A 27,606-nucleotide genomic window follows, 5' to 3' on the forward strand; every position below is an offset into this window, starting at 1 on the left:
TGATGAGTGTTAAACAAGGGATAGCAAGAGAGCTTCACAAGCAAGCTCGCAGAAATTTTTTGACAAGGTCTGTTGAACTTAAGGGTATAGACGATTTGTACCAAGCAGACTTAGTAGAGATGATACAATACTCAAGATTTAATAGGGGATATAAATATATTCTCACAATTATAAATTGTTTTTCAAAATTTGCTTTTGCTTTTCCATTGAAGAGTAAAAACGCAGATGAAGTTGTAATGGTCCTTAAACCCATATTTCATAAACATAAAATGAAGCATTTTCAAACCGATGATGGAAAAGAATGGTTTAATTCAAAATTGAGATCGTTATTACTAAAATTCAATATAAATCATTATTCAACTTTTTCCGATAAAAAGGCATCAATAGTGGAGCGGTTCAATAGAACTCTCAAGACTAATATGTGGCGTAAATTTACCGAACAGGGTGATTACCGATGGGTAAGTATATTGGATGAAATAATTGAAAAATATAACAATAGGGTGCATAGAACTACTGGTTTTAAACCTAAAGATGTTTCTTATAAAAACGAACGCGAAGTGTTGTTAAATATATTAAAGGTTGCAAAAAAACGTCATCAGCATACGACCACGATTAAATTTAATGTTGGTGATCAGGTAAGGGTAAGTAAGTATAAAAAGATATTTGCGAAAGGATATCTTCCGAATTGGACTAATGAAGTTTTTACAATTTTCAAGATAAAACAAACACAACCTATAACGTACATTCTTAAAGATGGGAAAGGGGAAGTGTTAAAAGGAAGTTTCTATACGGAAGAACTTAGTAAAACCAAGTACGGCAACGTTTATTTGGTTGAAAAAGTATTAAAAAAACGCGGTGATAAATTATTAGTTCGCTGGTTGGGATTTGATAAGAAGGAGGACTCGTGGATAGATAAAAAGGATTTAATAAAATAAATTACACTTATGTAATTTATTCAGTAGCAGAGATGGATGCTGAAGAACAAGATCGGAAGCTAACAGTAATTAATTTTGACCGTTTAATAGGTGAGGTATCTGATTTAAATTCTATAAAAAGACATAGTCCTCTTCTTCCAGATAATATCAGATGCTTGGTTGTAGGTCCTTCAAATTCTGGTAAGACGAATGCAGTTTTCAATCTTTTATTTGACCCTAGCGGGTTAAGGTTCAGTAACATATATGTTTTTTCTAAATCATTGTACCAGCCTAAATACTTATTTTTAAAAAGTTTGTTGACTGATGTTGAAGGGATAGGTTACTATCCTTATAGTGATAACGATGTTATTGTGGCACCGGAAGAAACGGAACCGAATTCTATAATGATATTCGATGATGTAATATGCGAAAAACAAAATAACATAACAAAATATTTTACTATGGGACGGCATAATAACATTGATGTGTTTTATATGAGTCAAACATATAGTAAAATTCCTAAACAATTGGTCCGAGACAATGCGAATTTTCTCATGGTGTTTCGACAGGATGAAAGAAACCTGAGACATATATATCATGATCATGTTACACCGGATATATCATTTGAAAAGTTTAAAGAAATATGTAATGAGGCTTGGAACCGGATAAAAAATGGATTTTTAGTAATTGATAAGGAGAGAGATTTTGATAAAGGACGGTACAGATTTAATTTTGACATCTTTATCGGAAAGCCTGAAAAAAGCATACAAAAGCGCGAAAGAGAGCTTGAAAAGAGCCTGAAAAAGCCTAAAAAAGCCTAAAAAAGCCTACAGGCTAGCGTGCACGCTTATGAAAAAGCCTAAAAAAGCCTACAGGCTAACGTGCGTGCTTATGAAAAAGCCTAAAAAAGCCTACAGGCTAACGTGCGCGCTTATGAAAAAGCCTAAAAAAGCCTACAGGCTAACGCGCGCGCTTATGAAAAAGCCTAAAAAAGCCTACAGGCTAACGTGCACGCTTATGAAAAAGCCTAAAAAAGCCTACAGGCTAACGTGCGCGCTTATGAAAAAGCCTAAAAAAGCCTACAGGCTAACGTGCGCGCTTATGAAAAAGCCTAAAAAAGCCTACAGGCTAACGTGCACGCTTATGAAAAAGCCTAAAAAAGCCTACAGGCTAACGTGCGCGCTTATGAATCAACTTTAAATACTTCAACATACTTAAAGAAAGATAGTGAGTGCATGCAGTCAGATTAAACATAAATGTCTACTATGGAGGATCGTGAGCGTGTCACCGCGGAGATCGCGGAGATCCGCAGGAGTATTAAAAGAAAACATGGCGAATTGGTAAGAGGAAGATTCGAGTCCGATTTAAGACTTCAACAAGATTTCAAACCGCTTACTGAACCTCTGATTAAGATAGCAGAACAGTTCGGTTCTGAAGAGAGAGAAATGGGAAAACGGATAAAAAAAGAAATAGATTCAAAAGAACGTTCACTACCGAAAATCTCAGCTGAAGAGTTGCGTGAAAAAGAGGAGCGAGATTACCGAGATTTTGAAAAGAGGTTTGATATGGGTTCTATATTCGATCAATTAACTGAAGAAGATAGGATGAAACATAGTAAACGTTCTTTAGCAAATGATGAACCAGAACCTGAAATAAAAAGGTCGACTGCAAAATTACATAATAAGATGGATACTTCTAGTCCATTTCCTTTTCAGCTAGCTCAACCATCTGATAGGGTAGATGATGAAATGACCGGTATGAGACGTCGACAAAAGGCTAAAAGATTTCTTTCTTATTCGGCTCACCATCGAGCTGAAAAAGCCGAAGAAACCGAACAGTCACCTAGGATCGAACAAGAAGAGACTTATGAATCTCAACCCAGCATAGTACAAATGTTGAATACACCCGAAGGGAAAATGCAAATGAGCATGTCTCTCAAGACAAGCATGCGAGAAGGGTTAGCGCAGGAATTTATGCTTGACGCCATCAGAGATGTAGAAAACAACATGGATAACGTTTACGGTGTTCATTTTGAAGGAAACGAACTGAAGATTGGAGATTCATTAATCGATTTCGATAAGGAAAGTAACATCCTGATAAGAGAAGTGAAGTATCCTGCAAGCCGAGGTTTGTTCGAATTACTTTTCTGGAAAAAACCGAAGTTATTCACTGAAGAAGATTTGGAAGAATATAGGAAAATTTTAATCGCAACAAATGCGCACAGAAGAAATAATTCCGCTCTGGAACGGGTAAAGACTAATTCGGGATTTAAGTATGTGGAAGTAATAAGCAAGCTTTTTCCACCGTTCACCTCGAAAAAACGAGGTGAAGGTTTAGTACCATCTGCAATGACTTTGAATGAAAACCATAAAGTCGATTACGTTTATTTTGATGATCCTAACGAAATCTGTGAGAGGCTAAAACTATTGATCGCGTCAAAAAAGGCAGGTAATACCGCACATGATAATGAAATTGTATCGATAGTCGAGGAATTAAAAGAACGAGGACTAATAAAAGGAGAAGGCGCACTGTAAGCAAGTCATTTGAGATCATGCCAGTCAACAGGTTAGGACAGACAGAATTTGGTTCAAGAATCCCGTTTGGGATTACTGAAGAGGGTGATATCGACGCCCGCGAAAAAAAAATTTGCAATCTAGCATCAGCGGAATATTATGATGATGCTGTTAACATGGACGATTGCATATATTTAATCGAGCAATATGCCTCTGATCACGATTTTTTAGCGTGTGAAGAACAAACACATTTTAAAGTGGTAGATTTCAAAGGAGCTCGTGCCAAAAACGCCGCTCATCCAGATGATGAAAACGATTTGGTGACCATGAGATATGTACGGTTCCTTATTCAACAGAAATTCGATGAGATCATCGCTAAAATAGAAAATATGATAGGAAAAGAAATAGAAAATCCTTTAAGAAGTAAAAATACTAATGACCCCATTGTTCGTCAGCGATTAGAGGAAAGTATTTCTCGATTGAAAAGCGAGGTTCAGAAAGATGCGGTAACTCAAACTGAAAAAGAATCTGATTTAAATACGGATGCATTGACCGAAGACTTTTAGTTGGGATAAAATGAAGAGCACGAACAAGTGTAACGTTAGTTGTAAAACAGGAAACGGATTGATAAGTTCGATCGAAAGTCTTCCGGGTAAAACTTTCGGTATTGCACGTAACGTAGTAGGAACAGTTCTCAATCGGGCTGTAGATCGTCTTCCTTTCGAGGCTCACATACCCGGTTACCAATATTGCGGACCCGGAACAAAACTAAAACAAAGATTGGAAAGAGGCGATCTTGGTATAAATCCACTCGATAAAGCTTGTAAGGCGCATGATATAGCGTATAGTATCTACAACGATTCTCGGCGAAGAGCACAAGCTGATAAAGAGTTAGCGGAAAGAGCTTGGCAAAGGGTATCCGCGCCCGATTCCAGCATTGCAGAGAAGGCTGCTGCGTGGGCTGTAACAAACGCTATGAAAATAAAGAGTAAATTCGGCGGAAGATTGAAGAAAGCTTCAGTCAGAGGTGTGCGAAAAAAAACTATAAGAAAAAAGGGGAAAGGTGCTTATCTTGAACCGTACCGATCTAAAACCGGATGCGGCGTAAAAAAACGCCGGTCTGCAGGTCGCAGTCGTCGTCGTCGTCGTCGTCGTCAAGGCAGAAAAAAGCATTAAATTTACTACGCAAACTCCCCATTCATCCTTTATCAGATGTGGAGTTAATACGGTTTGCGCGAAAAATTAATTTACCCCACTTCAGAGGTGTTTTCATGCGCGATACTTTACCAGCTAGAATAAATAAATTCGAATCGGGAATAGTGAACTTGGACAGTGTCCTCAATCCGGGTACGCATTGGGTTTGTTATAAAAAACGTAACGCGAACGTGTTTTATTTTGACAGTTACGGTAATTTACAGCCACCTAAAGAGCTAGTCCAATATCTTAAATCCAACAAAGAGAAAGTCAACATCCAGTATAATTTAGACCGCAGACAGGATTTTAATTCAGTTGTTTGCGGGCATCTATGTTTAAAGTTTCTGATATGTTCTGCCTAAACGGAAAATCTTCTATACTGTCTGCAGATTTTTTCCCTCCGATAGAACTCGGCGATGCCGCGTGGGAAATCGGCCTGATTGATTTTATGTCATATAATAACATTCAAAATGTAGAAAAAGAAAAAAATAATATGTTTTATTACGGTTACCATGGCAGTAAATCGATAAAGCTTCCGCCGGGGATGTATGAGATTGATGATTTGAAAGTTAAATTGAAACATGGGATGGGCAACTGCGATGAATCGAACGCGACTGACAATGATAAAGGTAAACAACGAAATCGCAATAAAAATGATGCAAAATGTTTGATTAAAATCTTAATCGAACCTACGACGATGCACTCGCGTTTATTTTGTACTGAAATAGTAGATTTTACAAAACCACATTCTATCCGTACTCTTTTGGGATTTGATGAAATGGTCCTACCAGCAAACTTCTGGCATACATCTCAGAAACCTGTTAGTATTTCATCTGTAAATGCAATACGTATAAGTTGTAACATCGCCCGCGGTTCATTTGTAGGCGGAGAAGAAGGTCATATCATTCACGAATTCTATCCCAGAGTTGGACGGGGATATAAGATAATTGAAGTACCGCACAGTGTCATTTATCTTCCGGTCAACACCAAGTCTATACGGAATATAACTGTGCACGTTTATAATCAAAATTCAGAACTGATAAGTTTCGGTGGTGAAGAAGTGACGGTGAGACTGCATTTAAGACGAAGAAACGATGGTGCTGATTTTCGTTGATAAAGCAGAATATAAATTCCCTCCCATAGTCCCGTTAACGACTAGTCAACCTGCGAAGCTTAAACGGCTAACACGAGAAAACGTACGATTTTTGGAATCTTTAGGTTTTAAAGTATTACAACAATGAGCGGACAGATAATAGACGTTGATACTGCGAACGCGGTATTTGATGAAAGCATTACGGGTAAAGAATTTCATACTCACTATCCTTATGCATCAACTACATTTAATAATAGTGATGAAATAAGAATTCCTGTCCAGCAACAGGATGTATACACGCTTCCGTGCGAAAGTTATTTACTCATCAACGGAACGTATAGTGATGCTAATGGAGTTTCAGATTCAACACTAAAACTATGCAACAATTTTGGCGCGTTTCTTTTCGATGAAATTCGTTATGAAATTGCAGGACAGGAGGTGGATAGGGTGAGAAATGTGGGGATAACTTCAACGATGAAAAATGCTCTATCACTGAGAAACTTCGAAAAAGATTCAATTTTTATGCATGGTTGGTCATCGGACGGTGTTGAAGATATCCAACCGGTCAACGGTGTATATATCGATGGTGAATCGGCAAAGTTTAAGGTATTACTTCCGCTGAAGATGCTCTTGGGCTTTTTTGAAGATTATAATAAGATACTGCTAAACGTTAAACAGGAACTCATTCTGCTTCGGGCTTCCACTAATAATAATGCTGTTGTCGTTCCAGCTGGAAAAACATTTACCTTCACAATAACGAAAATTAGTTGGAAAATACCATATGTTAACGTATCGGATGAAAAACGGTTATCACTTCTTAGACTGGTAGATAAGGATGAACCGATTTTGATGATGTTCCGAAAGTGGAACTTGTACGAATACCCAACTCTACCTATCAGTAAAGATGTAATTTGGACAGTTAAAACAACAACGCAGGTGGAAAAACCTCATTATGTTATCATTGGATTTCAAACATCGAGAAAAGGAGACGCAACAAAAAGAGCTTCGAATTTTGATACCATTTCACTTAATAACATACGCTTGTATCTGAATTCAGTATATTATCCTTATGAACACATTCAAGGAGATAGCATTATATTATACGAAATGTTTAAGAGTTTCTATAGATCTTATTATAACAGGAATTCAGCGGCTGCGTTAATTACCCCATCCAAGTACTATGCTATGCCATTAATCTTTATAGATTGTTCAAAACAAAACGATACTTTGAAAACTGGCGCGGTCGATATTAAAATCGAGATACAAACTTCTACCAACATTCCCGACAACACAACAGCCTATTGTTTGATGATAAGTGATTGCATAATGCAATATTCTCCTTTAACTGGCACAGTCAAAAACGTTTCCTAACCAGTTTAGTCTGTTAGTCGGTAAAGTCAACATGTCTGTCTTTATATCAGACTTTACTTTTTTTCGTTTACCCAACGCTGATGTCTACATTAAAGAATTAGTTTTAATTTCTTTGGATGGGCTCCGATTCGAGCAATATCTATTCAAGCCACCTTTTGACTACTATGATATTTCATCTCAAACTACAAGAGTTGCAATACAAAACTTTCAGAAACAAATCGGATTCAATTGGAATTCGGGTTTTATTGAACACTTGAGGTTATCAACCATTTTTGAAAATTTAGCACCAATGTGTACTATATATGTAAAGTGCAAAGAAAAGAAAAAAGTGTTAGAACAAATACTAAACAATAAACGGAATATAATAAAAGACCTTGACGGTTACGATTGTCCTCCGATCGATTTATTCGGTTCTTCAATAAATAAAGTATGCCCTTTTGGTGAAAAACATAATTGCGCTATGAAAAAGGCTATATGGTTACACATGTGGTGGAGTGAACAAAGTAAATTTTATTATATGTTGGAAACGGTGGGAAATGCTATAGAAAAAGCAAAAGAGTGTTATTTAAACAGTCCCGGACGTAACGTTCTACGTCACCTTCCTAAGCAGGTTATTATCGACCTTTACGGAAGGTATGTTCCGCCTAAAATTTATGAGGATCTACCCAACTACATGCAACAAGATCCAGACATCAAGATTCTTCAACTGTTTCCTGAAGATGAAAAAGACTGGAGTGAAGAATAATAAATTTTAATTTGAAATAAAATTGTATTTAAAATTTAACATCAAATAAAATATGTATTTGTATTTTGATTATTAAAGAACAATAAATAACTTAAAAAAGAAATAGTTGTTTTTATTTTAGGTTTAATTATCCCTTCTCCTCTAAACAATAAGATTTTGGAATGTATTTAAATGAAATGTTCCATTTGTTACGTTCAGTCTTTAAAACAGTGCAATAAGATGATTATCATATACTTCATAACGTTTTTTATCACAACAATTTCTATAAATGCAGATGAATTTGATTCTAATAAATTTCTATTGGACTATGGATATCTCAAAGGAGATAATGCAAGCTTAACTGATGAAAAAGCAGTAAAAGATGCCGTAAAACTGTTTCAAGAATCTTTTCATCTTCCGGTTAATGGGGAGTTAAATAGTAAGACCATCGCTTTAATGCGTGAGCCTCGATGCGGTGTACCAGATATATTACCGTATGTAGTTTCAAGAATCATATGGAGAAAACCAGAACTGAAATGGCACTACCAACGAGCAACGGCTGAAAAGATGAAATTAGCTAACATAGCTTTTGATGAATGGGCAAAGCACACATCGTTAAGTTTCAAACATGATTATTACGGATATGATATCCTAATTTCTGACAAATATGGTATCCACACATGTGCCAAAAACGATAAAGTTCGATGCTCGAGCAAATTTGATGGACCTGGAGGTGTTTTGGCGCATGCGTTTTCTCCTAACACTGCTAACACACCCATAGAAATTCACATTGATGAAGAGGAGAATTGGAATTTTTATCCTGAAGGTAAAGAGGAAAAAGACAAAACCAACCTTCTGAGCACGTTGATGCATGAGATTGGTCACGCCTTGGGTGTTCGCCATTCTTTCAATAAAGATGCTCTCATGTACCCTTTACTAAACAAACGTTCAAATTTAAGCGAAGACGATATATTAGCCATTCAGTCGCTTTACGGCAGTAAAGCGATGACAACTACTGCTAAACCTGTTCAAACGACTAAATCTACTACTGTTCCTAAGTCTTCAGAGGTTATTACCGACGTGTGCGCAATAAAAGAAGATGATGAGAATAAAATTCATTACTTGCTAGTAAATGGTAAAGTTTATGTAATATTCAAAAAACAGTTATGGATAATAAATATTGCGAACAGCAGTAAATATGATAGCAAAAATTATTATAGACCACTTGAAATTACTGAACGATTAAAGTTTCTTTCTTTAGATACATTCAAAGGAATAGATGCGATGTACCAGAGACCGAACGGAGAAATAGTATTAATTGAAAATCATAAATTGTTTATGTTCAATCTTAATACTCAACAGTTGGTCATAGGCTATCCTAGGAATGTATGTTCACACTTTAACATCGGTCATCCTTGTACGATTAATGGTATCGTAAATACATATACTGGAAAAACTTATGTGATTTATAATGAAGATTTTGTGGGGGAGATAAATGAATGTTCATTCACTGTTGCTCGAACAGATCTTGTATCCAATCTGTTTCCTGGAATACCGGCAGATATAGATGGGGTTACTCGTTTTAACAACGGACTACTTTATTTTTTTAAGAATGGAAATTATTATGAGTATAATGAATTCTTCCAAAAAGTAATCAGATTTGGAACTAAAGATCATGAGCTTTTTGGTTTGCTATGTTACAGTAACAATATCTTAAAACAGTTCACTGAATTTATCAGTAAATTTCATGTTTATCCTAAAAAAGAAGTTTAAAAGGAATTGTGTGAATTTAGGATAAAGAAAGAATTATGGATAAGTTCATGTAAAAATTATATTTTTGATTGAAATTTGTAATCAAATTTTATTTAATAAATTAATTCAGAAAAATGTATTGTAACTTATTTTAATAAAAATAACTACCTTTTATCCTTTTTATAATTAGTTTTTAATGATAAAAAAGGTTGAAATAAAATAAAAACTGAAATAAACTTTGAAAAATTATTTATTTTTACAAAACATTTACTTTTGACTATAAAAAATGCTGGATACATTTTATTAAATATAATAAAATACTAAATACATCTTTATTTAATATAATAAAATAATACATACATTAATTTAATTGAAACAATAAATATCTATTTAAAATATTAAATACATTTTAATTGATTATAATAAAATAAAACATACATTAATTTAATTGAATATAATAAAATAATAAATATATTTTAATTGAATATATTAAAATACTAAATACATTTTATATTGATTATAATAAAATAAAACATATATTAATTTAATTAAAACAATAAATATTTATTTAAAATATTATTGATAAAATTACCAATTTTTACTATATAATATAGAATTATATTGTTTACTAAATAAATAACTAAACCATTTATTCGATCTTTCTGTAAGAAAGTGAATCTTTACGGAATTATTATGTTTTTTATTAATTAAAATTGATACAATGTTATTGAGAGTTTCTGTTGTTAAAACAGAAAATATATAATTTTCTTCTTCATCATCAATATTTAAATTTTTAGTCAAATGAACACAAAGATAGTTATCAACCATTTCTTTAACTGAAAGATATGTAAGTGAGAAAAAATTATTTAGTAAACAATAATAACATATATTCGGATCGATTACATTCTTATAATTAAACCTGCTGTATACATTAACTTTAAAATCTAATTCATTTTCGTCTAGTATTAAAAATAAATGCCTTAATTCATCTGTAACCTCTATTAAGCCACTAGTTATTGCTTGAACCACACTTAATGTTGAACATGCTACTAATGAAAGCGGTTTGGTTACTCTAATGCTATAATAACAAGATTTTTTGTACATTTTTAACTGAAAAGAAAAAACAAAATTGAAAATAATTTAATGATTAAATAAACGTTTAAGTTCTAAAGGAATATCAACATGCCCCCAAGGTAAAGTTAATATGTTATTAACTGCAACACGTTTATCATCATAACTGCTTAATGCTAATTTGTTTACTGTCACAGTTTCAACTAAGTGTTTTTTTGATCGAATCAGTTTCATTTGAACATAAAGGTCTTTGCTATCGTCACTTGCTTTCAATAAACAGTTTCTGTAATGGTTGATATTTAATTTGTTTTTTACTACATTCTTTTTTATTCCTTTAGCTTTTTTCGTAATCCCCTTTGTAGTTGTAAAAGTATATAATTTTGCTCTTAATCCGATAAATTCTTTTATAGGAATGCCGTTACATTCATCCTTAAATTTACCTAAAAATTTTATTTTTAATTGAAAAAAGAGGATGTGAAACAGGAAAATCAGACGTATCAAAATACTCAATAAAACTTTCATCTTGTAAATCTTGGTAAAAATCATGAGTCTCTATTTCATAAAAAAAGCTATCGGTATCCATATAAAGAAGATTAATCTTAGATCTATATTTTTTCTTCATTATATTATAATGAAAATTATACATTAGTGTCTTACTAAGTTCTAACACTGATAGACCCGCATACAGAGGTTTATCTAATTTTATTTTTTCTTTAGTACACTGAACTGCACAAAGATTTTCATTATATATTATTCTATCTTTAAATGTTGGTTTCGCGATAAGTTTCATCAACCTTTTTTCTGATGAAACCAATTCTAAATTAATACGTTTCCTAACGTTTTCCATACACTTCCCAAATACCGCATTATTCATTAATTTAAATAAGTCTTTTTCAAAATCATTTGTTGCCGATTGTCGATTTATAGTATTTAAATTTATATAGCTTTTTAACCAAGGAGATTGAATAAATTGCAGTATTTTATGTACTTTAGTTACTCTAAGTCCGTTACGAATAGCTTGTTTTAAATTAACATAATGACAAATATAATTATTTTTAGTTTTTAATGTTGTTACTAATTACATCATTATCATTTTTATAATAATACGTTAAAAGATTACATGCAAATGCATTTTCAATTAGAGTAAACTCTCCCATACGCTGAACTGCTTCCAACCTAACTCTTTTATATTTATTGTCCATTTTCCTGTTTCAATCCTGCGAAAAAAATTTAAACAAAAAAGTTAATCAAGTAAACATTTAATTTTTTTGCTGTATAGGACTTACCTTTGCAACTGGTCTAACTACTTTTTTATACCCGTTTTCAGTTTTTAAATTATCACATGCTAGCGAAATAATATCATTAATTAATTCGAAGCGTTCATCATTTTCATTAATAACCATCTCCAATTTAGTTTTTACTCTTTTGTATCTATCCTTAAACGATAACCCTTCAATGTCATCTGTCTCAAACAACTCTAGCCTCACCAAATATTTACCTTTTTTTGCTGGTGTCCATGCTAAAAATTGTTTGTCATTTAATTTTATCTCAATTGATTGTGAATAAGTAAATGGTTCACGTTGCGGGATGGCCTCTTCGTTAAAAACGTCTTCAATTGTCCTTTTTCTATTACAAACCTTCATGTAATTCCAGATTTCATCTACATCAGATTTTAAAAATTGTGGCTTATCTGAATCACTCAATCCTTTCGCCCCTACAAGAATCTCACTACAGGGTAATGTTTTATGTAACACATCTAAAATACCCATTTGGTTATCATCATATGCGTGAGGTAACATTACCCTAGTTCTGAGTCCTTGTATATAAATTTTTAAAATCTGAAATATAGATTTTATTTTTATTGATGGATGCGCCATAACTTTCTCTTCAGCCCTACGTAATGCTTCTTGCCAGAGGGTGATAGAAATCAAACCATACGAATAAAATAGAATAATAATATCAATTAATGTTATTGAAAGTTCATCCGGTTCCATATTAATCAACCCACCAGCTGAAGAATGTTGTAAACCGGATGGACCCGGTCTAGCTTCATTTTCTGCAGGTTCGACAGCCTCCATACCTCGTAAGATGTTTGAAATTTCACCGTTGTTAACTAATTGTACTTCTTCTTCTTCCTCATCAGATATAATAATTCTTCTTGCTCGACTCATCTGTTTAAAAATGAATTCATTATTTAACGTTTTTAAAATAAAATTTCGTATATTTTTCGAATTTATAATTTGTTCAACCTCATCAATAAGTAACTTAAAAATATTTTTCGAAGAAATACAAAAACTAAGAGAAATGCAAACAGATACTGCAGCAAGTTCGCTAGGTAAAATATTATCAAAATCAACGCATATCAATTCATTTATAATAGCATGTGATAAATACATAATATTTCTTATACTGTACTGATTTATGATCTTACTCCTAATCACAATTTGAAGTATAAAACTATGTGGAGTAACAATTGCAATTTTCCATTGTAAACATTTCAAAATTTTTATCTCATAATTAAAAATATCATTTTTATTATATAATCCAGAAGTTAAACTAATTAAATCACTTACTAAAAAATAATTATACGCTTCAATATATTTTGAACTAATAAATAAACACACACAAGCTATTAACTTTAGTTCCGCACTTTCAATTTTTTCTTTTGATAAAAACTCATTTAAATAAATAATAGCATTTGTAGCTACACTAAAATATGAATCGTTTTTTAAACAAAGATCTCTTATCCAATTTTTAATATTAATTATACTTTCTATGTTTAAATTCTGATTAATGTTCAAATTAATTTTTGTAGTAAATGGTGATTGCTTTTTAATTAAACTTAAAAATACTCTATCCAATGTTAAATTTTCATCACACAATGCTATTACTTCATCTTGGAATGATTCTAAACAAAATAACATTTCTGAAAACATAAATTTATATTAAATGAATTAATTATTGAATTACTAAATTAGAATTTTTTTTAAAATATACAATCCCATCCCAACCCTCACCATGTAGTGGATGATATATTGCTGTAAATGGTATCGGGTTTTCTGTTATTATTACTACTGCAGTAGGAACTTCTATTCCCTCTTCATCATCAGAATCTATTGTCTCACCTACTACATCTACAAAATAGTCGGGAAACAATTGCTGGCAAACATCAAATAAGTCTCCTACTGCTAAAGATTCAAATGGAACTATACACCATTTAGTTTTACATTCATGTCCAATATTTTCACAATCACTACATACGTCGCTTTCATCAACCTCTTCTTCACTTTCATCAATCTCTTCATCAATGTCAAACATATTTTTAACAAAAAATTCATTTTTTTGTAAACACATTTTTAAAAACTATTTTATATTTATCTCTTTAAATGAAGATAACAAAGTAATTTTATTTAATCTGTAAAAAAAACAGTTGCATTACTATTTATTTTAATTTTGTGAACTAGATGTACAAGAATTGATTTTAAATACATAAACTGGAACAGAATTATTTTACATTTAAATATTGGCTGGAAAAATAATTATTAAATAAATATGAAATAGAATTATATTTAAGCGAATAATTTTACATTTAAATATTATTTCACTTACCTCTTTAAATAAAGATGATAAAGATGATAATATAATAGTAGCAGCAAAACGTAACAGTAACAAGAGTATTAATTTTATTTAATCTGCAAAGAAAACAGTTGCATTACTATTTATTTTAATTTTATGAACTAGATGTACAAGAATTGATTTTAAATACATAAACTGGAACAGAATTATTTTACATTTAAATATTGGCTGGTTTTAAATACATAAACTGGAACAGAATTATTTTACATTTAAATATTGGCTGGAAAAATAATTATTAAATAAATATGAAATAGAATTATATTTAAGCGAATAATTTTACATTTAAATATTATTTCACATACCTCTTTAAATAAAGATGATAAAGATGATAATATAATAGTAGCAGCAAAACGTAACAGTAACAAGAGTATTAATTTTATTTAATCTGCAAAGAAAACAGTTGCATTACTATTTATTTTAATTTTATGAGCTAGATGTACAAGAATTGATTTTAAATACATAAACTGGAACAGAATTATTTTACATTTAAATATTGGCTGGAAAAATAATTATTAAATAAATATGAAATAGAATTATATTTAAGCGAATAATTTTACATTTAAATATTATTTCACATACCTCTTTAAATAAAGATGATAAAGATGATAATATAATAGTAGCAGCAAAACGTAACAGTAACAAGAGTATTAATTTTATTTAATCTGCAAAGAAAACAGTTGCATTACTATTTATTTTAATTTCATGAGCTAGATGTACAAGAATTGATTTTAAATACATAAACTGGAACAGAATTATTTTACATTTAAATATTGGCTGGAAAAATAATTATTAAATAAATATGAAATAGAATTATATTTAAGCGAATAATTTTACATTTAAATATTATTTCACTTACCTCTTTAAATAAAGATGATAAAGATGATAATATAATAGTAGCAGCAAAACGTAACAGTAACAGCAAAACGTAGTATGAATCCGTTAAATTTTTGGCGGGTATTTATATGTATCGGCTATCATTATCATTGAGATAACTTTGAAAATAACAATGCTACCACCAATTGACGCAAATGCAGTATCGGTTGACTTTCAAACTAGTAAACAAGGTTAATGCAAAGTCAGCAAGCACGTGTACATTTTTTTATGCCGAAGTAAGCACATTTTTTTTTTTTTTGATGACGTCAGAGGGGGGAATTTTTTTTTTTGATGACGTCATTTTTTTTTTTGATGACGTCATTTTTTTTTTTTTTTTTGATGACGTCAGAGGGGGGGATTTTTTTTTTTTTTTTTTTGATGTCAGTTTTTTTTTTTTTTTTTTTTTTTTGATGACGTCAGAGGGGGGGATTTATTTATTTATTTTTTTTTTGATGACGTCAGAGTTTTTTTTTTATGGCGTCAGAGGGGGCGGGGGGGTGATGACGTCATTGATTTTTTGATGACGTCATTGATGACGCTTGTCCCAGAACCGGCATTATTACACTACTAACGTCTTAAATCTAGTTGATTTTGATTTTATAAGCCCTCGTTTAAAGATTAAAGTTTTCAAATCCATGATTCAAAATGTAAACAGACTGAATGTCTACAAAAAGGTAAAATACGAACGTTTTAAATGCAGCCTTTTAAATTCACATCAACAACATAAACAAAAACAAAATATTATTCATAATGTATAGATGAGAAATCAATAAATATTATTCTAGTTGTAAAATATGTTTGAGTAAATAAAATTCCAATTAAAACGATGAATGTAATAATAGATTTGTAAATCAATAATAATGCTATAATAACTCCACAAGAACTCATTAAATCAAACATTTGTTTAATGATAGAAAGTTGTGAAAATTACTAGAAAGTTGTGAAAATGATTGAAAATTACTAAGAATAAAGTAATGAATAATTGGAAATGACTATAAGAAATTGTTATGACTAAGGAATGTATTGGGTTTATGAAAAGTAATTAAAGATTAATTACTTTTCATGCGAGTGGCGAACCACTCACATGAATAATCCCACGTATTCACGCAGCATTGCGCGCTCACAGTGCCAGGGTGTCTGTCTCCAAGATCCGTCTGAATAAGTATCATTCAATGGTCTGAATGTTACACTTACAATGGTTCTATCTTTTTATGTTTTCATGTTTTTAATGTTTTACAATTAATTATCGTGTCCACAAATAATGTTATACGCGCTATGCAAAATAATCATTAGCACCAACTAATGCATTAATTTAATACCATTAAGACAGTATTTTGATTGTAACAAAATGTTTTTTTTTTGTTTTATAAACATAAGTTGACTGCACCAAACACTGAATTAAAACGAAAATGTCTTATAAAATCCGGCAATGGTGGACCAACATGTAGGTCCCAAATATTAAATTGAATTAACACAACGAACTGTATATATAAACTGATTTATTACAAAAAAAAAAAAAAAAAAAAAAAAAAAAAACACTGAAGACCTGAATTATTTATATACTGACTTGGATTGATTATAAACTACATGAATTGAATATAAACTGTTACTTAATGCACTAAATATGACTATGTTCATAGAAAAAGTATACTGATTGAATAGCGGACTGTAATACTGAATGAGCAGCCGTCGGCAATCGGAGCACGACTAGCACGACCCGATTGAGAATAGTATGTCTTGCTCCCAACAGTGCAAGGCAAACACATGTATCGTATATGAGCGGGAATACAAAATGCGTTGAAAACGCAACAAAGTCATTCTAAACTGGGAGAGGGCATAACTTGGTTATACCCCGTTTAAGTGTCTGTGTTTTGGTCTGCACTAGTGCTACTCTAACCTTGTCATCTTGCCCCTTGATGGTCTCTACTACACGACCAGATTTCCAAACTAAGGGAGGAACATTATCTTCATGAATTAAAACTACGGTTCCATTTTGTAGATGTTGAGAGACTTCCTCCCATTTTGCACGTTGCTGCAGCTCGCTGATGTAGTCCTTGCGCCATCTCGACCAAAAGTGTTAACTTAGCTGTTTAATACGTTGCCATCTACTGAGACGGTTGCTACTCGTTTCAGTGTATTCTTCTTCTGTAATCATGGCGAGTGGTTGACGTATTAAAAAATGCCCAGGGATTAAGGGTGCTAAAATGTATGCCATGCTCTCAAATCACCGTGAAAAAGCTCATTTTGTATAGGTTTTAATGTAATTTGATTGGGTTTGTCAATTATTTTGTTTGACTTAATTGCGTTTGAATTTTGAAAAGATTTTCTAGTTTTTTTATGTTTTAATTTAAGTTTATCAAAAATATTATCATATATGTCCCTATCCTCTAAATCATTATCTATTGCATCTTTATGCAATTCTATTTCAGATTGAACTTCAAAAAATGTTTTTTTTCGAATTTTAATAGTTTATTGAATTTTATGGTGAACAGATCATAATCGTCTGATTCGGAATTAAAATTATTAATGACTAATTTTAATTTTGCAATGCAGTTTTTCATAATACCTGGTTTCGTAATTAAATCTTTAAATTTCATTTTGACTTAAACTACGGTATTGATAGAGATAATATTAAATAAATTGATAAGAAATTATATAAATAAAATTAATTCTTAATTATAAAATAATTTTATTCAATTGTTTTCGATGATCAGAAGTTGTTGATAAAGTTGTTTTTCTAATCTATACTCGATATGACGTCATCTGCTGATATTGACGTTGTTTGCGACTGCTTGCTTGCAACTGTGAGTGCGCGTATGTAATCCAGTATAGCTCTAACACAGGGGTCGGCAACCTTTTGAGTCGGAAGAGTAAAAAATTACAATTTACAAAATTTCAAAGTTTTTAAAGAGCCACAGAATTTTTTCTTGCCAACAATAAATAGTACTCGCATAAATAAAGATTTTTGATAAAAAAAAACTAATCTATTTATTCATAAGAAAAAATATCTATTTATTCATATATAAGTAGTGTTTTTCACAACAAATTAGATAATATATATATATGGCATTATTAGATAATTACTTATTATTTAAGTAAAACAATAAAACAATTAACATTTACTTACAACACTAATTTGTACTTCAATAACAAACAATTGTGCAAACAAATTCAATGGGAGCGATGGCTTTGCATGGTTATTCAAGTAGAAAATTTAAACTTTACTAAACAATGTAACTTGTACTTAAAATTAAAAAACAATAACATACATTTGAGCAAACAAATTCTTAGGGTGCGTTGGCTTTGCATGGTTTTAGAAAGTTTGGATAAATTTGGCTCATAACTTGTTTAAGTTTCAAACACGACTCTAAATTTTCATTTGTTAGTTGGCTTCTTACTTTACTTTTAATTATATTAATGTGAGAGAACGTTTGCTCGCACGAATATGTCGATTCGAAGATAGTCAGCACTCCAAATGCCAACTTCTTCACCTCATTGTAGCAATCTGGAAGACTATTCCACGCGTCGAATATAAGTGCCTCAACTCGCGGCATATCTTTTAAAGCTGTCCACTTTTGTTGCGTTACGTACATACATTTCTGGACCTCCAACTCTTCCATCTTGCTTTTCAACTCTGTAAATTTTCCACTCCACATAGCTTTACTTTTTAAATCGATCAATTGCATTTCTAAAGATCCAATATCAATTCCAAATGGCTCAATGTGGATTTCGTTACTATTTGTGTTGAGAGGATTTACTATGAATGTTAGAGTGGTTTTGTTGGTTTTGAATTGCTCAAATCTGTCAGCAAATTCATCCTTAATTTTCTTTATAACTGTGCTGAAGTAATTCGTGTCAACAGTTGCACTGGTTTTATCGCGATATTGCTTTAGAAACTGAAAAAGAAGTAATTTACCGCTCTGAATATCTTCTGCAAAAAGAATTAATTTTTCTTCAAAACAAACCAATTCTTCTACCAAAACATAGGCTGGGTTTCCCTTTCCTGGCAGTTTTAGATTCAGCACATTTAATTTCGCTGTGATATCCACCATAAAGTAAAATTTTTGCAACCATTTGTCGTTCTCTAATTCAGGGTGTTTAATGCCTTTTTCATTTAGGAATGTATTTATTTCATTCAAGCACAAAGCAAAACGTTTCAACACCTTACCTCTGGAAAGCCATCGCGCATTATTGTGAAGAAGGAGGTCGGAATACTGAGTCTCCATTTCGTTTAAGAATTCTTTAAACTGACGATGGTAGAGCGCTTTTGACAAGATGCTGTTAACAATCTTGATTACCAAATTCATGACCTCAACTATTTCAGTCGGAAATGTTTGGGCACAAAGCGCTTCTTGGTGTATTATGCAGTGAAACGTAAGAATTTCGTGGTTTATTTTGCTCTGAAGAATCGTTGTTGCCCATTTATTTTTTCCTGTCATACTTCTGGCACCATCAGTTGCTATTGAAACGATTTTATTTAAATCGATCTTATTGTCTTCAAGGCATTTTTGCACGGCATTCGCTATATCTTTCCCTCTAGTTTGTCCCGAGGGCGGTAGCAATCCTAGAAGTTCTTCTTTTGGACCTTGGGAAGACATATACCTGACAAAAAGGGCAACTTGTGCCGTGTCTTCTATGTTGCAAGACTCATCTATAGCAAGTGATAAGGCAGAAGAAAGTTGAATATCTTCCACCTGCAAATATGTTACATTTGAAGACATTTTAGCTATTCTATCTTGTACTGTTTTAGCGGATAGTGGCAAATCTTTAATTTCTTCAAGATTTCTGGTTTGTTTTTGAAATCACGAAACAGTTCTTCAGATGCACGTATGAAGCAATCTTTGACATACTCACCATCTGTGAATGGTTTGCCTTTTTTTGCAATTTCTATTGATACCGCGAAGCTTGCCAGATTAACATTACTTATAGATTGCGTCCAGTTGCTTAACATGGAACTTGATTATTGTTTTTGTTTTGGAGCTCGTCGACAGCTTTTTTTCGTTTTTCGCCGGCTGGATATTTACTAGCAAACTGAGCATGTTTTTTAGTGAAGTGTCTCTCTAAATTTGATTTCTTATTGTGAGCGAGTTTTTCGTGGCAAATGAGACAAGTCGGAAGGCCATCTGAGTTGCATATGAAAGCGAACGACTCCGTCCAATCCCGATTGAATTCTCGATGCTCTTCTTCAGTTCTTCTCTTTTTTTGTAGATGCCATGCTTGCGGTGAAGCTGTAATAAAGAATTTTTAAAATTATTATTTAGGTATCCAAAACAGCAGATGACAAGTTTTGCAATTATTTACTATGTCAACGTATACCTAAGTAAATACATACGAGAAGCTGGACATAATGAAATATAATTTATCAAAAAACATTTTACAACGATATTTCCCAATTAAAAATACTTCTAAATAAAATAAATAATTCTCTAATAATTTAATTATTAAAATAAATAATTTAGACACGAAACACTGTTTGTCTCACTCTCTCACGTACTGATTGACTATAAGTACATAGTTTCGTCGCATCTGCCTCCCGTGTGCGGTGATCGCCGACTGGCACGAACGTACTTGTCAGAACGTGTTTATCACGGCGCAGTCTGCACATTTTAGTTTTTTTTTAATTTTGGCAAATATTAGATACTTAGTTTACTAGTAAAGGTGTAATGTCCAGCTATGCCGAAATCAATGAAAATTGCCAAACATATAAACAATCTAAAACTGCAAATACCTACCTACTTTGATCCTCAGAGTTCGAAAATAGGTTTATTAAATAACAATTTATAGGTACTTACACTTATAATTATTATTTTAACGCTAATTTTTAAATAATAAAAACTATAAAATAGGTAATTTATTAAATATATATTTTAATAAAAACACTTTCGCGGTAATATCCAACAGTAGTACTTTGTTTCTTTTTTGACAATTCTTATTGACTTCAAAAAAGTAGTTAGGTATCTTATTTGGAAAAAAATATGTATAATATGCATTTAAAAAATATAATACTTATTATGTTACCTATCTTTACTTCGGTTTTTTTATTATTATATATATGTACATACATAACTTTGAGAAGATAATTCGCTTCTAACTCTTTTACTTGAAACAACAAACTATACGTCACAGCCAAAGCACTGATGAAGACGCCAAATTGTTTTGTGTCGAAAGCGAATTAAAACCTACATAGAAACATCCGACGACGACGTCATTCGAGAGTTTCTGACGGACTGACGACAGTGACGACGCGTGGCACGAGGGAGGGGTGCGGTGAAAAGCGAGTACAACTGGCAAAGAGATAGAATCGGTGCCTAATCCTCGTTAATCGATACAGAACGATTTTTGAATGTTTTTTTTTTGATAAAATAAATAATATTTGTGTTTGGAACTAAAGAGCCGCAGCTTCACATCCAAAGAGCCGCAGGTTGTCGACCCCTGCTCTAACACATTAAAGTTCACAAAAATTATTATCGTTGTAGACTGACCTATTGTAACTTAATACTATTGAAGATTCAATGTTCGGTAATTTGCGTATAAAAACTGTTGTTTTAATCTTATGCGTGTCCTGAATGTTACAAGTTATTCAAAATGTATTGAATTTTACGCATTTTATATTAATACCCCTCGTACTCCTGAATGTGCACTGTCAGATAAAGATTAACATTCGTAGTTCCTATGGAAGATTAAGTAATGATAATTAACACTCCTTATAAATACCGCTTGATCCGGCCTTACGAATCCTCCCTTGGGAATTTTGCTACTTGCTGATCCTGTCCCTCTATCCGGCTACGACCATGAAACGTTGTTAGATCCGGTCCGCGATGACCATAAAGAGATGTGTTAGATCCGTCGACTTGACTATCCGGCTGCGGAGGACCAAAAAAAGATATGGTAGAATTTAGAGGTAGTTTGGACTGTATTTTTTGATGAGATGGTAGTTGATGAAATGAAGCAACGCTATGTTCTTCTTGAATCGTTATTTTTCATTTGTTGTCAACCTTGACATTTTAATTGAATTACAATAGTTACATTAAACTTGAGAATGTATGACACTTTAGTCATAATTAAACTTGAACATTATGAAGAAACGATGACTCCCCTTGGACTGAAATGAAAACACGACCGCACTGTGCAGGATTCTTACGTAGAATATAACTAACGCTAATTGTCCACCCGGACGAAATGAATAATGGGACCCCACTGGGCGGGACTCTAACGATACTAGTACGGCTTCACTTTCCGGTTAGGGCTAACACCCACTAGATCGTAACACCGGACGGCTCGACGTGGTACAGAACACTAACACAAATTATAGTTAGGCTTATTATGCAATGTATTTTTTTTTTTCTTGAATTTTTACGGGCATCGATTAATAAGGTCATTAGCCCTCGTAACTTCTTAGAAAGAAGTTAGTATCTCCATCAGGATCGTCATATGTAAGGGTGTAAAGGGCCCTTACGTTTTATTTAAAAGCACAAGTTACACAAAAACATTAAAACACAAACAAAAAAGACAAACACAACACTTACGAGGTGTAAAGGGCCCCGTAATTAAAATTTGAGATAAGGTTCTCGCAAGACCATGACATTAAAAATACAACTTATCAATACCATTTCCTTCTACCTGTCTCGTTTATAGTTTGTTTAAGCACCCTCGGGGCGACCAGAACCGCCGTTGAGCAGTATATCAGTCGTGCCAGGGCGCCGTGGCAGTTGACTCCTCCTTATAAATAGGCTACAGCCATGCACCACGCCCACCCATAGCCTCGCGCCCTCAGTTTACCCTTGAGGGTCCCCCATGCCATCATTGGACACACCCCGATTCACTGCTCTTGAATGCAGACGAGCCAGGATGGCCTAGGCAAGAGGGCTACCTCCCGTCACTACACGTGCCACGCTTCGAGACTCCCATATACATAATGAATTCCACTTAGAGATTCTTTAACACAGCTTTAAAACTTTTTCAACTTTTACAGGCTTCTAAGAAGTCCACTGGCGTGTAAAAATGCAACTATCTTTTCTTCATTTCCATTATCCAGATCAGCAGTAATGTCACTTCTTAGACGGAACCTCTTTCTGAGGCCCTCATATATTGTACACTCTTCTATTAGATACTTAATTGTAAGTGTTTTATTACAAACACCGCACATTGGTCTCTCTTCGCCGGTTAACAAATATGAATTTGTCAATCGCGTGTGACCGATTTAAGTCTGGTCACAGCTACTTGTTCTCGGCGAGTCAACTTCACGTCGCTTTTCCATTTATATGGAGAAGTTTTAACTGAGCTGAATTTTGTATTTAAACAACTCCATTCAGTATTCAACTTGTTTTTAACTACGTTAGTTTCGTATGCGCTCTCATTACATGTAATACCAGCATGCCCTGGAGTCCATACAAATACGCATCGATGTCCTCGTTGATTTAAAACGTATAAAATAGACAGGATGTTTGAAATTAGGACATCCTTAATGTTTTTGTTCCGAATTTCAACAACTGCACTTAGAGAATCGGAACAAATTAGCACTCTCTCTTCGCAATAATGTTCTGTGAAGCGAAGAGCTTCCTGAATGGCAATAAGTTCTGCCGTATAAACACTAGCCATATCTGGCAGTTTCCAACAATGGGCTTCTCCATTTACATATATGGAGCATCCAACACCATGTTCGGTTTTTGAACCGTCAGTGTAAATTCTAATATGTTCTTCGTAACTACTGACGGTTGCCAAAACTTCCTGTTAAATAATCACTGCTGGCTTCTTTTTTATTTCTCCCTGAGAGAGATCCAACCTTGTATTTACCGCTGTCAAAAGCCATGGCGGTATTTCTCTTGTGGAAATTGCTATTGTATCTGGAATAGCAATTTCGTATTTTCTTCTTTATTCGTGGTCCCTATTCCGGCTGGTCTGGAATAGGTAGCACGACGTTCATATACTGCAGCCATTGGACGATTCATGAAAAGTTTATTATTATATGGGCAGGAAAAGCCCATGCCCCGACAGGGAGTCTTATTCTTTAAGTCTTTAAGGGGGTTGGCGTCCCCACGGGCCTAGCCTCTGCAGCTATGCTTCCCACTGGACAGTGAGCTGCAGAACATTTTACATCTTACACATATACTACACCAAGAACTCTACATAAATTACAACATACACACTTACACAATTACACAACAACATCATACACTGATATTTCTTACATTTACACTCGGTGGTGTTGCGACATCTTACGAAACGCAACCGTAACCCAAGGTGCGAACAAATCGTGCCGAAGGGTGAATGGCTCTACGTAGTGAGTCTCGAACGATGTCCTCTAGGCACCAGGGCGAACCAAGTTGTACTTAGCTCTAGCTCCAGTACCCGTGCGCTCTGCTGGAGTGGTCCATTTTTCGCCGGTACTCGTGTGACCAAAATTTCTGTTCCTATATTAAACTCCAAGATGTTTGGTGGTCCATCTGAAAAAAACACCAAATACAGTCTTGTGAAGAGACCTCGATCAGCTTTGTCTGACGAGGATAAAAGTCCTACTGAAGAGAACCACAACTAGTTAGAATCGAAAAATAAAAATATTAAATTCGTTGTTCTCAGAAATAGTCAGGAAGGTGGCTCCCTTCTAAAGGTCTCACCGTTTTTAATAAACAAAACCATAACAGGTGCAAGTGGCTCCCCGAAGAATATCAGGAAATTACGCGACGGATCGATTCTGGTTGAAACATTCAACGATGAACATAGTCGATCTATCTTCCGTCTCCGTAATATGGGTGGTATAAATATAAGTGCAGAATGCCACAAAACGTTTAATACGAGCCAGGGTGTAATTTTTTGTAGAGAGCTTTTAGATATAAATATCTCGGAAATAGTTGATGAAGTGAAACGTATAATGAAACGGCAGAACGGAACAGAAGAACCGACACCGTCTCTTATATTAACATTCAATCTCCCTGTTCCACCAGAAAAGATTAAAGTGGGTTACCTCTCGGTTCGGGTACGACCATTCATACCCAACCCACGGCGATGTTTCCGATGCCATGGTTTTGGTCACACTACAACATCTTGCATGAAAACTGAGATCTGTGCTCGATGTGGTAAAGAAGGTCACAACGACGCTAACTGCGAAGAAAGTGAAAAATGTGCAAACTGCAGTGGTCCACATACAGCCCGCTCCCGAGATTGCCCAACTTTTAAAGAAGAAAAGGCAATTCTCAAAATCTGTACGGAGCAAAAACTATCTTTTCCGGCTGCACGTAGAGAATATAAAAAGATAAACAATTCACGGAACCTGGTTAAACCAGACGTATCTTTTGTCACCGCTACATCTAAACAAATTCCTACAAATGTTAATAATCAGCAGTGCGGATCCTGAAATGAGCGTAAAAAACTTGTTCAGATGCTATCTGATCAAGTAGCTTCACTTACAGCCACTATCTCAGAGCTGCCAAAAATTAATAAAAAGTCCTCCGTCGCAGTTAGTGAATCAAACAGTGTGATACATACGAAAGTTCCCAAAGTCGTACCGGCACGAATAGCGACTATCACAGCTGGCAGTAAGCCACCTAATAAGCTCCCCATAAAGAGAACTCACATAACTATCTCCTCTGGGATGTCAACTACAGCATCCCATTCAAATAAATCTCCTCCACCATCACCTCATATACTGGAGGATATGGTGTAAGAACTACCCGACCTTAGGGCATCGGAGTTCTTTAAAATAAAAAATACAAAAAAGAAAAACCGAATCACGTACAACTCATTTTTATATAATTTCCGAAATTTATTTTTTTACACTTAGTAGAATGTTAGAGGTATTCGGTCCCGCGTTGAAGATATTAGAGTACTAGCGCACACACATGATCAACTAATCATGTGTTTCCAAGAAACTCACCTTCTACAACATGACCGAATTACACTCAGAGGATACTTCTGTGAGAGATACGACTGCCTAGTAGACAGTAGACAGTAGGGGTGGAGTAGCGATTTTCATGAAGAATGGGGTGTCAGCTACAAGAATTCAACTAACCACTGTCATTCCTGCTATTGCAGTAAAGGTCTCTTCCCCTTCAAACTGCATATCTGCAATCTGTATCCCTCACCGAACACTGAGTTCAGTGATTTAGATATCTCAAATCTCCTCACGCAAATACCATCTCCATAGTTAATAGTAGGAGACTTCAATGCCCACCATATTTCCTGGGGCTCAACCTTCTGCTCCACTCGAGGAAATATGATAAACAGATTGAGACGTCCTTTCGTTCCATGGTGGAACGATGATTGCAAATATGCTATTAGGAATCGACGGCAGGCACTACGCAAATTTAATTGTAGGCCAACAACAGAACATATAACTTTTTACCGTAAGGTTAGAGCGTTGTGCCGTCGAGTATTCTTGGACGCTAAGAGGAATTCATGGACGAAATACGTGAGCACTATCTCACGCACTACTCCCACGTCTACTGTATGGAAGAAAATTCCTGCAATTTTCGGATCACCGAAACAATCTATTCTCGGTCTTATTGATGAAGGAGAACTCCTTTCATCACACTCGGAAGTGGCAAATAGTCTAGCAAAATCTTTCCGCTCGGTGTCTCTCACCTCATCATATAATAACGATTTTCAACGGTACAAGATACAAATAGAAGTATTATTGTTAAACATTGGTGATTCGGTTGGTGAATTAAACACTCCATTCGTATTTAAATATTTGTTACATGCACTTAAAAACTCAGGGGACACTTCCCCTGGACCGGAAAACATTCGCCTTTCCATGCTTTCACACCTCCCTAATTCGGCACTACAACAACTTTTGAATATTTTCAACGGTTTATTCTCCGAACAAGTCTTCCCACCCGGCTGTTCAGAAGCATTTATTATACCAGTACTAAAACCTGGTAAAGACCAAACCAACCCCTTAAGCTACCGCCCTATTTCATTAACAAGCGTTTTGTGTAAAATAATGGAGAGAATGGTAAACCGCAGACTTACATGGTACTTGGAGAAACATGGCTTTCTATCTCCAGAACAGTGTGGTTTTCGACAAGGACGATCTTCTATTGACCATTTAGTGTCACTAGAAACAGCCATACAAAACGCTTTCCTAAATCGCCAGCACCTCGTCGCTATCTTCTTCGATATAGAAAAGGCGTATGACACTGCCTGGCGACGTGGTATTCTTAACACTCTCAAAAATGGGGAATCAAAAGCAATATGCTTGCTTTTATCCGGGGATTCTTAAATCACCGAACGGCTCGTGTTCGTGTTGATGATTCGCTCTCAGATAGTGTCATCTTGGAGAATGGAGTGTCCCAAGGTAGTGTATTAAGTGCCACCTTATTTTCTGTAGCCATAAACGATATTACCAAATGTGTGCAGGCTCCTGTCTCATGTTCTCTATTTGCTGATGACTTTGCTATCTACATTGCAAGCCGTTCAACACCTATAGCCGAGAGACTACTGCAGAACACTATATATCACCTTGAAGCT

The 27,606-nt window shown here is 33.9% G+C and overlaps 2 protein-coding genes across 2 annotated transcripts; both read left to right on the forward strand.

Annotated features, from left to right (window-relative positions):
- Positions 1–5,858: 5,858 nt before the first annotated feature.
- LOC142317637 (uncharacterized) lies at positions 5,859–7,085 on the forward strand. The gene has a single exon (XM_075354192.1). The coding sequence runs from the start codon at positions 5,859–5,861 to the stop codon at positions 7,083–7,085; it is 1,227 nt and encodes a 408-aa protein (XP_075210307.1).
- Positions 7,086–8,049: 964 nt separating this feature from the next.
- On the forward strand, positions 8,050–10,324 carry LOC142317638 (matrix metalloproteinase-18-like). Its single transcript, XM_075354193.1, has 2 exons — positions 8,050–9,547; positions 10,314–10,324. The coding sequence occupies exons 1-2, from the start codon at positions 8,050–8,052 to the stop codon at positions 10,322–10,324; spliced, it is 1,509 nt and encodes a 502-aa protein (XP_075210308.1).
- Positions 10,325–27,606: the final 17,282 nt, after the last annotated feature.

This window comes from Lycorma delicatula, chromosome 1 (genome assembly GCF_047948215.1).
Source record: "Lycorma delicatula isolate Av1 chromosome 1, ASM4794821v1, whole genome shotgun sequence".
Classification (NCBI taxonomy): Eukaryota; Metazoa; Arthropoda; class Insecta; order Hemiptera; family Fulgoridae; genus Lycorma; species Lycorma delicatula.

Excerpts from the sequence above, each read along its gene's own strand:
- LOC142317637 (XM_075354192.1), top strand. The coding sequence starts at position 5,859 with ATGAGCGGACAGATAATAGACGTTGATACTGCGAACGCGGTATTTGAT.
- LOC142317638 (XM_075354193.1), top strand. The coding sequence starts at position 8,050 with ATGATTATCATATACTTCATAACGTTTTTTATCACAACAATTTCTATA.